Raw genomic sequence first — 17,531 nt, 5'->3', positions numbered from 1 at the left:
ACCAGTCTACTGCCTCTGACCTGGATGACTGAGGCAGCTTCCCAAGAAGACTTTCTACCTCCATTCTTGTCAACATGCCAACTACTACCCACAGTGGCCAGTGGGAATGTGCTCAGGCTTCAGTTAGCTGTCCTTCCCTCCAAAGCGTCTCATAACTTTATAAGTAAGATCAAACTTTTTGTGTGCACTGACAGGCTTTGTGTGCTATATCTCTGGCCTCATTTCCTTCCATTTTTCCCACAGTCACATGACTAGGTCCTCACGATTTTTTTCCTGGCTCTCCAGTTCACCGAATTGCTCTCATCTCAGGGCACTTGCTGGCCTTCTCTGCTACACCAGTTTTCATTTCTAAATTTTATGTCTGTCTCATGTAACCACTGCAGGGTTAAAGAAAACGTTCCCACGAAGGACAGCTAAGGTAGCGGCCCGCCATTCTCTCCTATTGGTCCAGATTTTTTCTAGTTCTCTCTGATGATTTCTTCACTGTTGCCTGCCCTTCCTCTGCTCCTAGTAAAACTGTCTCCAGCAGCTCCCGCAGCCCCAGGCTGATAGACACCTGCTATGGCCTGTTTGAAAGAAATTCTTCCCGTGCTTCAGCATTCTCTAAGAGGCCACTTTCTATCAACAGCCCCAACTCCTCAACCACAGATGCTCATGCTACCTAGGATTTTTTGTTGTTGTAGGTTGTTTGTTTGTTTTGAGACAGAATTTCACTAAATTGCTCACTATGTGGACCAGGTTGGCCTCAAACTCACAGCAACCTTCTTGCCTCAGACTTTCAAGCACTGGGATTTTGGGAATATGGCATTACATTTGCCTACATGTTGTCTTGCTGCACTGTCCTATACAGAGTATCTCCTCACTCTGTTGTAGCTCTTATCCCTCCACAGGTCTGAGGCTGGAGGTCAGCTCTTCCTCTAAGACAGCACAGCATTCAGGAAACTCATTCCAGGCTTGGATCTACCATTCACTAGCTACACTTCTGGTCCAGTCCTTTCTCCTCCTCTTGGTTTAATTCTCTGTGAAACGGATATGTATTTGTGAATAATGTTTGTGAAGGAGTCCAGGAATGCTGTCCCCTGGTTTGTGATCCTGGTGTATGGACAGTTTCCAGCTTCATGGAATAGCAAATGTGTAAGAGGAGCTTTCCCTGACTCCCTTGTCCACTGAAAGTGGATCCCTTCGAAAGAATCCAATTGTCATGATAACCCTCTCTGGAATTCCTATAGGGACATGTACTGTGCCACAAGAGGAAGACAGTGGAAGCTACACACACCCAGGCAGTATGTCACTCACTCAGCTGAGGGCCCATTCCTCTTTCTAGATGGACTGTCTACATGGAAAGGACATATAATCTTTGGCGTTCGCTGGGTATTGGGCTTGCCTTCATGTGATGCTCCCGTGTATGATCCATCTCTATGCCATTTTCATATCACTCCGTCACTGATCTACTCCAGAAGCTCAGTTGCTGGGGGGGGGGGGGAGCTCATTTCCCCCCATTTGTACTTAGATTCATTTCCTAAAAATAGTTCTCACTGTTGGTAGTTTCTCTTCTGAGTCCTGGGAAGTATATTATTAAGGCTGGTCTTTTATTAATATACAAGACTATCTCTGACTAGGTGCTCAAAAAAGGGCTTCCTGGTCCAGGAGTGGCCTTGCTGACAGGAAGCACTATGGAGCCCTGTCATGGATACCAGGGTTAAGTGGGGAATCTAGATGTTATCATTTCTCACATGGACAGTCCCAGTGTCAAGTCATGAGCCTATTTGCATAGAGAAGCACACACAACCTTGATGAGGAAGGAGACACCAGAAAACTTGGCTTTTGCCTTACTTTCAGCTTCTAACTCACGCAGAAAGCCTTGCCCAACCCTAGGTCTCCAGAGCTAGAAATGAGACTTCAAACTCATCATCATTCACAATGATACGATGCAAAGGGCTTTTTCTTCAGCACAAGGCTGGGAGTGCATAAGGAGCACAGAGCAGTTATTCTGGCTAGAGTGGAAAGTTCAAGGCCTGAAGTTCTGCTGCCCTAGACCTGCAGTCACTGTCTCCAGGGTGCTTTCCAGCTGCAACTTCTCCAATGTCTAAGGGTTAGAAGGCCTTTAAAAACTCAGTGCCTCCTCCCTATTTCCTTCTGGTACTATTTTCTACCACCAGTAACCAGCAGTAAGCTTCCTCAATTGTTTACAATGTAATTTACAACTGAAAATACCATACCTCTCAATGGAGAGCATTCTGTTTTTCACAGCTCCATGCACAAATCCCTTGAAGCTATAGAAAAACTACTAAAATGACAGAAAATTGGCTGCAAAGGAGGAGGAATAACTCAAAACTCAGGCAACAAATCAATGTTTCCCTGGCTTAGCTGGGCTGCAGCTCCTCAGCAGAGACTAACCGGAGGGGCAGCTTCTTCCTGACTGCCCAGGAGCAACCAGCAGGCTGTACTCGCTGTCTTACTCACTGTAATAGCTCACCGAAAATGTGCTTCAAGAGCCTGGACAGTACATTGAGTAGGCTCCAGGCCTGGTCCCTCCTCAACCAGGTGGGCCTTGGGGAAATCTCACAGCCTTCCAGAGCCTCAGCATCAAGGCAGAAGCAGTAACACCTTCCTCATCCATCCAAGAAGGGCAAAAGAAGACAGGTGATGAAGTAGCAGTTTTCAAATAATTTTTTGTTTGTTTGTTTGTTTCAAGACAGGGTTTCTCAGTGTAGTCCTGGCTATCCTGGAACTCTGTAGACCATGCTGGCCTCAAACTCAAGAGGTCCTCCTGCCCAATCCCAAATGCTGGGATTAAAGGCGTGAGGCAACAAACAAACAATTTCTAAAGTCGGGGATTATTATTTTTTGTGAAGACACAAGGCTATAATGATTTAAACAAATAAAAGTCACAACTCTTGGAGGATAAAACTTGGTCCTGGGGCTGGAGAGATGGCTTAATGGTTAAGAGTACTGGCTGTTCTTCCAGAGGTACTGAGTTCAATTCCCAGGAATCACATGGTGGCTCACAACCATCTAATGCCCTCTTCTGTCATGCAGGCATTCATGCAAAATAGAGCACTCATATACATAAAATACATAAAGAAATAAATAAATAAATCTATAAAAAAAACAAACAAACTTGGTCCTATCATGACCGTTCATGTAAATTACAGAGAAAGGGGCACTCATGTCCACTCACAATACAACATGGTTTGCAGATGATTACTACTCGACAACGTTCAACATTGTTTATGGGCCCAGAAGCCAAAGGAGGGCAAATCTCTCCAGAGATTTGTGTAAAAGGAACTCAGGTCTTTCATCCTGGTCCAGAGGCACAGGATACAAGCTGCTTCAGGACATTCTGCAGACAGCCTAGACCCACCACTCATACCTCTGAGTCAAAAAACACTCCCCTCAGAGTTCAGAATCCCCTCTACCCACCAAGATAGGTGGTCAATTCTGGGTAAGTCTTTCAGACAAAAGTGATTCAAGATCATCAGCATTCACAAGCACAGACCAGGGACTGGAAACAGCAGAGGGGACTGAGGCCATTAAATTGCTCTAGGATTTTGGTAAGCCCTCTGGTCCTAGATGTTCCCATCACTAACTGGTATCCAAGAGGACCAGAGATGACCTCTATAGACCCTTCAACATTAAGAGTCTAGGTTTCCTCTTCACACCCCTCTATCCCATTCTGGGTTCTGGTACTCACCCTGGGGCCATGGCTGAATGAAGGCTGCGCAGGAGGTTCTGTGGATCACAGGAGCACAGACCCTATGAAGACAGCTACGATTTTAGACTCTACTTAAAACCAAACAGGAAAAGGAAGCTCAACCAGAGACAAAGGGGAAACAAACCCAAGTGAAAAACTGAAACCTACGTAGAAAACAGCGAAACAAGAAGCTAACAGCACAGGGCCCCAGCAGTGTGGGCGGCTGAGCTCTGCTGCCTGGGCCTGAGACTGGCAGTCTCAAGCTCCTGAGTTTCCTGCTGAGTGACAAGAAGAAATAAAAAGAGGGCACGACTGCTCCTAAGGGGTTGAGGTTTTATTATAAGGGAGAGCACAGACAGAGGTAGAGTCCAGAGTAGACATGACCAGCAGACTGAACTGGGCTATGTGAGGAGAAAGGTGGGGGAGGAGAGAGCCAGGAGTCAAGAGGCCAGGAGTGAGCCAGGAGACAAGAACACCCAGAGACAAAGAGGCTAAGAAGACTGAGCCAAAAAGCTAAGGTTATATAGGGAAGAGCAGTTGGGGGAAGAGCAGCCCAGTCTGTGGGCTGTGGAGTCTAGGGCTAGGGTGGGGCACAGCAGCCAGGATGACTCTGTAACAGGAACTGGAGATGCTGAGAGGCTGGTGGACAGTGTCCACTTTCATATGTTAACAGGCACTTTAGTTAGCCCTTTGTCCAGGGTTTGAGACCTAACAAAGCTAGCCAGGACCTGGGGACCAGGCTGTGGTGCTGGCCCCAACAGTGACTACTATCCATTGTCTGGTCTAGGTCAGAACTACTGCAGAATGTACACTCTGGTTTCTACTTGACATAGTGCAGGGTCATGGCAGATGACTTCCTAGAGGACCCTATGAGGAGACTGCTAGACTCAGAGAGTCCTGGCAGGTTGTGAGAACAAGGGCCTGTACAGTGTGTACAGCTATAACAGACTTTCCATTTGATTCTAGGGTAGATTTGCATTGTGATTGCAAGACATCTTTCTAACAGGATGCTGCAGTCAGCAATTCACAGGTGAAAGAACACTGCAGGAACATGGGGAGCCTAGGTTTGTTACCTACTCAGAGACTCTGGCCTCCATTTCCTTAACTGGACCACAGGGTGATTCTTTTGCCTATTCCATGGATTTCCATGAAGATCTACTCTTCAAGTTTCCTTAACTTAGTAGAAAACTCACAAAAAGTCATGCACTGTGTTAGAAACCAAAAACCAAGAACTGGAATAAGGGGCAGGCCTTGTCTTTAAAACAGCTTTTACAGTCCTATGGCCTGATGTGATTGGCACACCTGCAATGCCAGCACTCAGGAGGTTCATGGGTTTGAGGCCAGTCTGGGATACACAGTGAGATCCTATGAAAACGGAAAGAAGGGCTGAGGGCACAGTGGATAGAGGGATCTGTGAGCAAATAGATGCACTGAAATATTATTGCAACAATGGGAGGTAGCTGTGTGAAGAACAGCATAAAGGGCCTGTTCTAACTGGAAACATGAACATCCTTTGAACATTGAAAATGCATTTTCAAAGGCATTAAAGATCTGTATTTCCTGTTAAGCACATGTCAGCTGCAAACCATGTTTTTGACCTGTGGTTTTGTTTTTTGCTGGTTGCAGTATTTGCTATTTTTCCCTTGTGAATTTTTCTTTTTATTTGTGGATTATTTGGAAGTGTGTTACTTAATTTTGTTTTGCTTCAAAATCTTTGGTGTTTTCTTGCTCTATTGCTATTTACTCAGTTCTACTGTGGTCAGAGCATGTGCTTAATATGATTTTTTTTATATTTCCGGGTATGAATTGGATTGTTTTAATCTGTATAGAGACTTTCAGGGTCCAATGTATAGTCCAGTTCGGTGAACATACCATGGTCACAGGAGAGAAAGTATGTTCTCTCCAATGTCAATTAGGTCAAGGTGGTTAATAGGTGCTGGACTTCTATGTCCTTACTATTTTCCTTATATATTTTATCAACTGCTAAGAGAAAGGCCTTAAAATCTCTAAGCGGCTTAAGGGGGTATATGTCTCTCTCTACCTTCAGTTCTGTTAATACTTATTTTATACATAAGCTTGGAGCTTTTATTAAGAACACTTTCTATTCTGTATTCTTTATTGTTAGTACTATAACAAATAACCACAAACTTAGTGGCTTACAGCAATAAAAATGTATTATCTTATAATTCTGTAGGGTAACAGTAGGTCAGAAGTCCAATACAGATCAGATTTTCAACACAGACTCACTAGGCTAAATTAAGATAGTGGAAATACCATACTTCCTTCTTGAGGCTCTGCAGAGGAATTAGCCCCTTCTCTTTCCCACCTCCTACATAATACCACATTCCTTGGCCCATGGCTCTCTCCTTCATCTTTTCAAGCATGCAATACATTACTCTGACCCTTCTTCCCAAGTGACCTTTCTTTTGATTTTTAGCTGGCCTCAAACTCTATGTAGCCAAGAATGACCTTGAACTCCTGATCCTGTCTCTACTTCCCAGGTGCTAGGATCACAAACATGAACCACCAAGCCCAGGAAGTTCTTTAGTTTTTTTCTTTTGTGTGTATGTATTGATGTGTGTGTATCTATGGGTGCATGCATGCATGTATGTACACATGTAGATAGGTCAGAGGCTGATACAGGGTGTTTTCTTCAATTACTCTCCACTTCAGCTTTTGAGACAGGCCTCTCAGGGCTTCCTGTAGGAAATCTGATCCACCACATACTGCCTGGCTTCAGTGGGCTGGACACGGTGTGAGCCTTCCACTCTCTTTGATACCATCCTACCTTGTACCTCCATCTGGAGATGTAGCCTGGATCAAAGTTGTTCTGTGCCGTGTAGGCTGACCCCAGGAAACACTTCTCTGGGTGTTTGTCCAGCAGGGACCCCTGCAGACACTCTTACAGTAGGCTGACCCCAGGAAACACTTCTCTGGGTGTTAGTCCAGCAGGGACCCCTGCAGACACTCTTACAGTAGGCTGACCCCAGGAAACACTTCTCTGGGTGTTGGTTCAGTAGGGACCCCGGCAGACACTCTTACTGTAGGCTGACCCCAGGAAACACTTCTCTGGGTGTTTGTTCAGCAGGGACCCCGGCAGACACTCTTACTGTAGGCTGACCCCAGGAAACACTTCTCTGGGTGTTTGTCCAGCAGGGACCCCGGCAGACACTCTTACTATAGGCTGACCCCAGGAAACACTTCTCTGGGTGTTTGTCCAGCAGGGACCCCGGCAGACACTCTTACTATAGGCTCTCTCGTGTCAAATAAACTCACATTTTCACAAGGGGGAGCTTTTGGCGGCTCAGGTCTCCTCAGGGAACCTTTCCTATCATCCCTATGAAGCATGAGCTCCTATCTAATAACTACAGCTACATTTACACCCCCTCGTCTGCAACTTTAACTTGCCCACGGCTCCTTCCTCTGAAAGTGTACCCCTCTAGTTTCTACCCCACTTGCTGCTCTCACGGCAGACCTGGACAAGAGCCGGAGCAAAGGCACTGCCACAAGCTGAGTGGCTCCATGGCCTTGAACCGTCCCTTGCCAAACAAATGACTTCATTGCTTTTTTTTCCCCCTCTTAAAGACAGGGTCTCACTAGGCAGCCCTAGGTGGCTTGGAACTTACTAAGCAGACCAGGCTAGCCTGAAACTCAAAGAGATCCATCTGCCTCTGCCTCCTGAATTATGAGGTTAAAGGTGTAAGGCAGCATGCCTAGCAAGTCTACTGCTTTTGAAGTTAGCCTTATGCAAGTTCTCAGGACGCAGGCAGAATATAGGCATACATTTACTCCCAGAATATAGGCATACATTTACCCCCAGAATATCACATGAATGGACTTTAATCCTGGCCCTGACAAAGGCCTTGTTCCACTCTGAAACCTTATGAGCCAGGCTTCTACTGTCTGCATGTCTTTGTTGTTGTGTGTGTGTTGTACACATGTGTTCACATGTGTGCACGTGCCAGTGACTGCACACTTGTGTGTGCCCATGGAGGCCATCAATCCTGGGTATCTACTTCATACCACTTTCCATCTTTGTCCTTCACTGAGACAAGGTCCTTCACTGAACCTGGAACTCCATCATTTGGCCAATGAGCTAGATCTATCTTGCCTCCTTTTCCACCACTGCGATGGGGTTACAGATGCATGCTGCCATGCCTGCCTTTTACATGGGGGCCAGAGATCTGAACTCAATTCAGCTCCTTACACTTTCATGGCAGGCACTTTCTGAGGGCCAGTTTTCTATGTTAGTCATTTGTCTTGTTGCTGTGACAAAAACCCAAGGAAAGGTTTGCTTGGGCTAATGGTTTAAGAAGGGATCCAGCCAGGTGTGGTGGCACATACTTTTAACCTGGTATTTGGGAGGCAATGGTAGGTGGATCTCTGTGAGTTCAAGGTCAGCAGAGTCTACAGAGTGAGCCCCTGTCAAATAAATGAACAAACAAAGGAAGAAAGTCTTTTATGTCAGGAAAGGTAGGAGTATTAGGTATCTGGTCACACTATGTCAGTAATCAAGAAGCAGAAAACACATAGGAAGTGGGGTCAGGGGATAAAACCTCAAGGCCCCCACTTTAAGTGACCTACTTTCCCGCAGTAAGGCTCCACCTCCTAAAGGTTCCACAGCCCTTTCAAACAGAACTATCAGCTGGGGACTACTAGCCTGAGGGAGACATTTTACATTCAAACCACAGCGGGTCTCTGCTCAGGTAGAGGGACTCTCCTACTTCCTGCAGCATTGCGTGACCTCTAGCATCACACTTCAGTGCTTAGCTCTGCAGACAATGGCATTCTGAGCTGGGCTCCTTGGAGAGCACCACACATGCACAGGCAGCCCCAAGGCACTCTCAAGTGGAGCCTTACATACAACTCCACTATCTCTGTTCAGACCACAGAGCTTCCTCCTTCTCTAGTTCTTACCAAGTCTTACTACATGTAACCTGGAATCCCAGGATCAGCTTCCTGTGATCTCTTTAGCTTGGGCACCACCATTTTCTCTAAGACAGAAAAGCAAACAGAGGCAGACGGCTCTGGCCACTGTGGGGGCTTATCATCGTACTTCTTCTCAAAAATCAGAGTCTTAGGCTATCCATTTAGCAACTAAAACCAGCAAGGATTTGGTATTCTGTGAACTTCAGTACCCTGTGTAGATTTTGTTCATTTTACAGCTGGTTTTAAAGTAAGTCATTACCATTACTTCATCAAGGACAGAAGCAGAATTAGTTATGGTTATTACACTAGCAAAGGCTTTTTTTTTTCCATTTCCTGAAGATGCTGGCCTGTGTGTAACTGTCTCCGTGAGAAAGTGCCTTTCAGTTTCCTTCCCCACTTCCTCTGTCCTTTACATGGTGCTACTATCTTTTCTGGTTCCAGTAAGCAGGTAGCTAGAGTGAACCTTTCAGGAGGTCTTTTAACTCAACCCTAGAGCTTTAGTAATACACTTGGCAGAATTATGGGAAGGAGCAAGGAAGAAGGGAGGCCCTGGCCTGCCCTTGCTTTATGCAGAACTCCATGGTTATCAGCCCCACCCTCAACTCTGGCTTCCTTATCTGTTCACTGAAAGGAATGGCTTTATTAAAACTCCATGGATGAGGCCTTGAGATGGTCCACAGGTAAGAGAGCTCACCACCCAGCCTAACGAGCTGAGTCTGAGCCCAGAGGAAGGAGAAGACGGACTCTTGCAGGTTGTCCTCTGACCTCCACATACATGCGATGTCACATATGCCCCCCTTCCACATACCAAAACCAAACCAAAACAACAAACTATGCATAATAGGCCCTAAATCAGTCATGCCAAGACAACAGAAAATGTTAGAAAAATAGGATAGGGGATGCTGGCACTGGGGAAGCAGTTTGGTGAGGAATAAACCTATCCTGTTGAGGAAGCAGCTTGTAATATGATACCATGAGCCAAGCTCAGTACCAGCACAGAGCTTAGGGCAGGTACCTTGCAGGCTTAGGGTAAATGGTGACTGCACAAAGGAATATGAAGGAATCAAGAGGAAGGACACCAACGCCTGCAGCAGACAGGCCAAGGCCTCTGGCTCCGGCATGTCAGCACAGAAACATCCACTTGACCTGCAAGAGGTACTTCTCACATTGCTGGATTCCAAAGAACTTGGAATCTGTTAAAACAAGCCAGGGGCTGACCCCAAAGCCAGGAACCTCTTTACTTAGGAAGCCTCCGAGAGAGATCGGCAAACAGGCTAAGCACTGTTCATCTCACCTTGGTGCAATGCTTATGAGCATTGTATCAGGCCCCTAGAACCTAGCGCAACTGATGCCATATTAGAGATACCAAGGCACCATTCTGACTTATGAGCCCAGCATATAGACCCCAACACCTGTCAAAACGAGAACAGAGACCTAATTCAGCATGTCCACAGTTCTGGGAAAGTCCCTAAATATACTAACTTTACTTTTTGGCTTCTGTAGCTCTGCTTATTGGTAACTGTTCTTGCTAATGGAAGTTTACGTGCAAAAAAATGCCAAGATTGGTAAGGCTCCTGGTTACACAATTTGGGCAAGCTCTCTGTGTGGCCCACCGGCCAGTGAATAAAGACTTTCAATTGGCTTCAAGAGTCTATGTGTTCTCTGAAGGAGTAACCTCACAGCATCATGTTCATTACCTTCACATCACTATAATGAAATGCCTGGCCACCTACTACTGAAGAGACTGAGCTCATGCTTTTGAAGGGCCCAGTCTAAGATCAGGCAGCCATATGCTCTGAGCCTCTGGTAATGGTGACATACAATGGCAAAAGCAGTTGGCAGGGCAAACGACTTACAATGCCAGCCAGGAAGCCCATAGAGTGAGAGGCTATGATCCCTCCACACTTTCCAGGACATGCCTTTAGTGACCTCTAATGACCTCTTCCTAATGGCCCAAACCTTCAACATTACCACCCTGGGATATCAACTTTGAACACTCAGGCCTTGGGGATAGCAAAAGGGACTTTGATCCAGCGAGATCCAGGACAGGCTCCAAATTCTTGTAGAACTGGCACTTTATTATCTGTAATAAAGGTGGGCATTCTGAAAAGAAAGCAGGGAGGCCTTGGAGTAGAGAGGGCAGAGAAATCATCACCCAAAATTTGCTACCATCTCCAACTTGATGAAATTAAGTTGCATTAGCAATGTGCACTAGGCCTTTTAATTGATACGTTATTTGTGCTGTCACTATCTGAGTGAGTCTTTAGAGCCTCAACTATGACTTCAAAAACCAAAATGGAAGCCGGATTTGCTAGAGTATTTCAATGACTGCCGTACACTCTTAACACAGCTAGTCAGCTGTGCTCACTCATACAACACGGTTGCTGCTCTTGCTGAAGCCCTGCCTAAGCGAACCAGCTCTGTGAAGACAGACCAGCTTACTGCACACCCCAAGCAAAATGCGGAGACCCAAATTCCCAAGCATCTACCGGCAGCCTAGAGTTTGCCCTCACAGGCTTTTTCTCTTCAAGTACAGGGCTTGGAAAACAAAGTGTAAACAGCCAGATGCCAGCACTTGAGCAATCCTGTAGGGGAAACACAACCTGTCTCTTTAGCTACCTATGACCCAAGACTTTCATGGACTTTGCACTCGTGAGGATGTTACTTTGATCTGACTTTACATGCACTCTTCACATTCATGAACTGACACAGGAGAGGTAAAGCCCAGCCTAAACTCAGGCTTCTGCACCTTCACTCTGAGTTATCCTCCCTCCAGAAATTCCTCTCCATCTATCTGCAATCAAAACTGGGCTTGCCTTCCAAGACTCAGCTTACACATTTTACCTCACCAACAGTGTTGACTGAGCAAAATGCAGGGAAATATCACAAGCATGGTATCATCCAACTACTTCTCCAAGAACGCTGCCCTTTGGTTCAGTCACCTTTTATTAACAGTTTGATCTGGCTCAGCTCTTGATATATGTATGATACATGTTCAGAATCTTAGTTAAGTTCTTCTGCTGGAAGGACTGGGACTCAAGAAGTACCTAAGTCAGTAGCCATACAGGCAAGGACAGACATGGAAAAGGAGGGTTGAGCCTATGGCATATCAGGGCAGGCCCCCTTAGGTACTTCCTTCCTAACCAAGCTCCTGCTAAACGCATCTGCAGCATAAGCAGGTATGGAAATTGAATGTCCAAGAACATAATGATAAACTCTCAGTGGAGTCTACCTTAGAGGAATGCAAGTATCATGAAAAAAAGACTTAGAAGGACACAGAGCAGTGACCTCCACCATGAAAAGCAGAAGTTTCAAATGCAATGGGCATATGCCTTTGGAAAGAAGGAAAGTTACTTAAAGCATTAAGTGGGGATAAGCAACAAGGAACAAACAAGAACCAACCAACTTTTAGCCTTCACAGAGTTCAACAGGCCCAGCAGTCTAGGCAGTGGTTGGAAAAATAACAAAACAAAACACCCAGATAGGTTCACAGAACTGACGGAAACAAGAAAGGAAAAGAGCCTAGAGAGAGGCAGGAGCAGAAACATCAATTTCTCTGTAAAAGCCATCTTGGAGGGAAAGAAAAATAGAGATAAAATATTTGGACAAATAATGACAGAATTATGCAGAATTCTAGAGCAATGTAAAAGCTCAGAGCAGAGTACAAATACAGGTTAGGAAGAGAGATAAGTACACACATGTATCCACATAAACACAGAGCATGTTTAAGGATATCAAAGATAAAAAGGAAATTAAAAAACTTTCCATGGAAAACCAAACCAGTGGCAGAACAAAATCCAGAGTAAGTTCTATACCCAGCGGCAGTGAGGCAGTAAGGCAGTGAGGCAGTGAGGCAGTGAGGCAGTGAGGCAGCAGGCCAGATCCCTCAGAGTCGGAGGGAAAAGCTCCCACCCACCCCATAGCTAGTCGGGCTACTGTTTACTTTGTTATTTATGTATTATTTGTCAATATATTATTTTAAAATATGTGTATGGGTGTTTTGCCTACATGTGTGTCTGTGTACCACATGCATACTTGGTACCTGGGAGGCTAGGAGAGGGCTTTGAAACCGGAGTTGGAAGCCAGGTAGTGGTGGCGCACATCTTTAATCCCATCACTCAGGAGGCAGAGGCAGGTGGATCTCAGTGAGTTCGAGCCCAGCCTGGTCTACAGAGCAAGATCCAGGACAGGCTCCAAAGCTACACAGAGAGACCTTGTCTCGAAAAAGAAAAAAAGAAACTGTAGTTAGTTAGAGATGGCTGTGAGTGGCCATGTAAGTGCTGGGAATTGAACTAGGGTCCTCTGGAAAAGGAGCCGCTAAGCCACCTCTCCAGTCTCTGTAGGTAGCTTAGACTGGCCTCAAACTCATGATCTTCCTGCTTCTGCCTCCCAAGTGCTGAGTTTAAGAGTGGGCCACTGTATTTGCTTAGTGAAGTTTCTTATTACCTAAAGGCTGAGTTTGAATATGCAACAACAATTAATGACCACTTTTAAAGAAAGCATAGTTCCAACTTTAGAACAAAAATCTAAGTCACAGTATATTTTGTGTATGTTTGAGGTATTTTGTCTGCAAAGAACAGAAGGCAGCAACAGTACATTCAAGAGAGGGTATGACACAGACACTGGGGATCTCTGAACCAAAGGGAAAGAAAAACTGAAGCAAAGCTACCACACTAATGAGTAGTTACTATCTTGAATAATAAGAATGTTTCATGACCGGTTGCAGTCTGATAAAATTCATCCCATTATACATTTCAAATGGGTGGATTTATAATATGTAAATTATATATTAATAAAGCTATGGTTAAAAACTATCCCAAATGCAGAATGAAAATATAAACATTTTCAAGTGGGTTATAAGGAAAAGTGGGGCTTTAAGATGGCTGAAGAAGCCATCCCACCGTCCTGGCTCATATCAGTAATAATCTTCACTAGAAAGGGCCTTGCCCAGGCTGATAATTCTCAAGTTACTTCAGCTGTCTAGAAAGTAAACAGAAAACACAATGAAGCCAGCACACTTCTGGGGAAAAGGTCACCAGAATATAGCAGCTGCTGTGTGCTCTTTGGCATCAAAGCAAGCTCAAGAACTAACCCCACCTGAAAGGCACTCATTCCAAAAGCTCTTTCCCAAGCCTCGGGCCTCCTCACAACACTCCAGCGGGTTTAAAGAGGATGTAAAGAAGGAGCCAGGCATGATGGTGCACACCTATAACCCTAGCATCAGGAGGCAGAGCATGAAAACGGCTGCCAAGTTAAGGCCAGCCTAGGCTACACAGTGAGTTCCACATCAGTTGGATGTGGCTAATTTCAAATCAAACAAACCCAAAGGAGAATAATGACAAGGCACCAGTTCTCATCATCCACAGGTGCTGGGACTGTTTGTTTCTCTGAGCTTTGGGGCTGGATTTGCTTTCTACAAATATAACATTTGTGTAGCTGCACTATAGAAAGCTCCATACATAGTTCAACCCCTACCACACCTCTGGCTCACCCATGGCAGTCACACATACAAACCCCTTTCTGGTAGCCACCAATCCATCCTCCATTTTCGAAATGCTGTCTTCTGAAGAATGCCACACTAATGGGAGCCTCTCCTATACAATCTTTCACACAGGCTTTCTTCACTTAGCGTGTAATCCCCGAGTTCACCAAAACTGCTGTGTTTACTAGTAAGCACAGTGGCTTCTTGTGTCTTTTTCATAGTATTTCACCGTATGAATGCAGTACATAGTATTTACCCATATAGTTGAAGGGCATCTGGATAGCTTACCATTCTTGATAGTTGTAAATAGGGCTGCTGGAAATAGTCACACACAGAGTTTTCCTGTCTGGAGAGTAAACATTCAGGGTGGCCAGTTAGTTAACTAGAGATTTCACTGACAGCAGCTGGACTGCTCTGGCTCTTTCTAGCAGTATAGGAAAGCTACCACTGCAGGGCATTCCTGTCTGCTATTCTAATAAGTGCATAATGAGATCTTACTGTAATTTTAATTTGCATTGCCTAGTGATGAATGATTCTGTGTATCTTGTCACATGCTCATTCGCCCTCGGTATATCTCTTTGCTAAAGGGTCCAAAGTCTTTGGCTCAATTCAAAACCTGGGCTGTTTCATTACTGCCAAGTATGTGTGTGGTGTGTCTGCACGTGTACTCGTGAGCACACACAGGACAATGTCTTCCTCTATCACTCTCCATCTTATTTTTTGAAACAAGATCTCTCACTGAACCTTAAGCTCACTGACTGTCTGGTGAGCTCCCCTCTTCCCTACCAGATCTGTCTGTGTATAATGTATGAGCACTCAGGTGCCCTTTGTCAAGCTAAGCTTTCACTGAGTCACCTTCACACCTCTGGTGAACATCAGTTGACATGACTTTCTGGATCTGTTTCTGTACTCTATCCAAGTACCCAACCTCCCATAAGAGACCTTGTAAATACACATGACAAACCTGCTGGATATATATATATATACATATATATATATATATATGTATGTATATCATAACATGAAGCTAAATCAAACCCTGAGGCAGGGAGGGAGGGGAGGGGAGGGGAGGGGAGGGAAGGGAAGGGAAGGGGAGGGGAGGGGAGGGGAGGGAAGGGAAGGGAAGGGAAGGGAAGGGAAGGGAAGGGAAGGGAAGGGAAGGGAAGGGAAGGGAAGGGAAGGGAAGGGGGAAGGGAAGGGAAGGGGGAAGGGAAGGGAAGGGGGAAGGGAAGGGAAGGGGGAAGGGAAGGGAAGGGAAGGGAAGGGAAGGGAAGGGAAGGGAAGGGAAGGGAAGGGAAGGGAAGGGAAGGGAAGGGAAGGGAAGGGAAGGGAAGGGAAGGGAAGGGAGGAATGGGAGCTTTCTGGACTGTGCAAGGGCCTACCAAAGGCTCCAACTGAACAAGTGTTTCTTAAATCCATATATATATATATATATATATATATATATATATATATATATATATATATATAGAGAGAGAGAGAGAGAGAGAGAGAGATTGAGATTGAGATTGATTTATTCTATAAATTCTTTTACTCTGGAGAACCCTGACTACTACACTTGCCTAACGGACACCTGGGTACCTATTCAATGATGCCTTGCAAGATAAACTCCATGGATATCAAGTTAAGTACAATGTCGTCCAGTCTCTTAGTAAAGGCAATCAGATATAAACCATGGGGTCAGAACAATGAAGGAGGTGACTGAGAACAGAAGCAGGGTCCTTTCCTCAGTTTGGACAGTGAGAAAGATGGCTGCAAAAACCCACAGCAGGAAAGAATAAGGCCACAGGAAGACTTACAGGTCAGGTTCTAGAAAATATCATTTTCCATTAACATTCAAAATAATTTCATCAAATGGGCTCTCCTTTTATTATTACCCCTACAGTCTATAAAGCATGGCTCTCATCTAGATTGGAGAGAAAGGTGGGTTTCCCTTTAGGAGGTATTTGGCAATGCTAAGACATTTCTGCTTGTTGCAACAGGAAAGGGGACTGCACCTCAGTGAATGAGAAAGAGCAGGGGGGATGAGGGGGGATGAGGGGCTAGGCAGGGGCTTGCCTGAGGCTCCAAGACCCCCTTAAATACACTGCAGCTTAGGACAGAGAGAGTGAGAGAAGAATGAAGGAGGAGAAAAGAGTGAAGGAAAGAAGCAGACAGCTGCCAGTACATTTCTGAATTAGATGTAACACCTTTAGTATTCTGGTGATGATTTACATTTAAGATAGCTTCACATGCTTTGTTTAATTCCATCACCATCACATGGCAGCAAAGGCAGACAAGCAAAGATCAGTCTTCAGAATTTCTGAAGCCTACCAAAATGAAATGTGATGGCCAGGGTTCCAGCCCTGTGCCAAGAAGGCAGGACTCCAGGATAAACTCCACAGTACAGAGCCTCACAGCAGCTCTAAGCAAGTCTGTTCCTTGGGTTCCCGGCAGCTCATGGAAGCAGGCCTGCCAGTCTCTCTGGAAGGGACTCGGGAGATACTGGATAAACCAGAGTCAGGACCAAGCACTCAAAGGAGCCATGAACCAAAGTGTGACTAGGAGTTGAAGGCTGGGGTAACTGGAGTAACTTCAGGCTGGTCACCTGGCCTCAGGGCATCTCTGTCCCTCCTGAGAGAGACACTGTTCTAAAAACAGGAGTCTGTTCTATTTTAAAATGCTCTTTTCCTAAAGCCAATGGTACCGCTTCAAATGTGGCCAACAAAAACTGTTACTAGGGAGGCAGCTGGTAGAGCGTAGTTTCCTAGCCTGGTAAAGAGGAAATATACTCACTATATAAAGGAATTAATTTTCTAAAACACTGAAACCTTTTCAAAAAATTGTTCAAATTTGCTTTTTCAAACAAAACTGTTAATTAAATACAGCTTCATAGATTATACTCTGGGGTGTGCTGGTGTGCTGAGCTGGCTATGGGGAGCCCCAGCCCTTGGCAATGATGTGGCAGCTGGAGACAGGGGCCAACTTAAACTTGTCTGCTCCATTTGGAAACCTTGCTTTCCTCATCCTGAGGATGAGGGGTCATGCTGAGTACTCTTAGTGTGGCTTCTGAAGTTGACCTCCATGCCTCAGTCTCCTGTCTTATTCCACCTGTGAAGGCTTCAGGAAGCAGTGACTGAGAAAGACTCTCAAACAGTAGAGCACATCACCAACCAGAGATACTTGCTAGAGAGGAGAGTGCTCAGGTAACACGCTACTAATAATTCTAATGACCATCTATCCCGATGACAATTTGTTATGTATAGGGTTTTTTTGTTTTGTTTTTTTTTTGTTTGTTTGTTTGTTTTTGTTTTTTTTGTTTTTTCGAGACAGGGTTTCTCTGTGTAGCTTTGCGCCTTTCTTGGAACTCACTTGGTAGCCCAGGCTGGCCTTGAACTCACAGAGATCCGCCTGCCTCTGCCTCCCGAGTGCTGGGATTAAAGGCGT

At 45.3% G+C, this 17,531-nt stretch overlaps 1 protein-coding gene and 1 long non-coding RNA gene across 7 annotated transcripts in view; one reads left to right on the top strand and one right to left on the bottom strand.

Annotated features, from left to right (window-relative positions):
* The window catches only part of Evl (Enah/Vasp-like), a 145,769-nt gene that overhangs the window by 63,563 nt on the left and 64,675 nt on the right, over window positions 1–17,531 (bottom strand). The window contains exon 1 of one of the 4 annotated variants that reach the window (XM_006971688.4): window positions 3,695–3,843. The exons of the other annotated variants lie outside the window; for them this stretch is intronic. Coding sequence (XP_006971750.1) covers window positions 3,695–3,705 — 11 coding nt within the window. The 5' untranslated portion in view covers window positions 3,706–3,843. Of the gene's footprint in view, window positions 1–3,694; window positions 3,844–17,531 lie in introns of those variants that run through there. 4 annotated transcript variants of the gene reach the window in all.
* LOC121822482 (uncharacterized) overlaps window positions 1–17,531 on the top strand; it is a 63,341-nt gene that overhangs the window by 4,524 nt on the left and 41,286 nt on the right. For 2 of the 3 annotated variants that reach the window (XR_013044495.1, XR_013044493.1), the window contains exon 3: window positions 15,647–17,351. This is a non-coding gene — a long non-coding RNA (uncharacterized LOC121822482). The remainder of the gene's footprint in view (window positions 1–15,646; window positions 17,352–17,531) is intronic. The other variant, XR_013044494.1, reaches the window with a different exon arrangement.

This window comes from Peromyscus maniculatus, chromosome 14 (assembly GCF_049852395.1).
Source record: "Peromyscus maniculatus bairdii isolate BWxNUB_F1_BW_parent chromosome 14, HU_Pman_BW_mat_3.1, whole genome shotgun sequence".
Classification (NCBI taxonomy): domain Eukaryota; kingdom Metazoa; phylum Chordata; class Mammalia; order Rodentia; family Cricetidae; genus Peromyscus; species Peromyscus maniculatus.
This window is presented reverse-complemented; position numbering and strand designations above follow the sequence as displayed.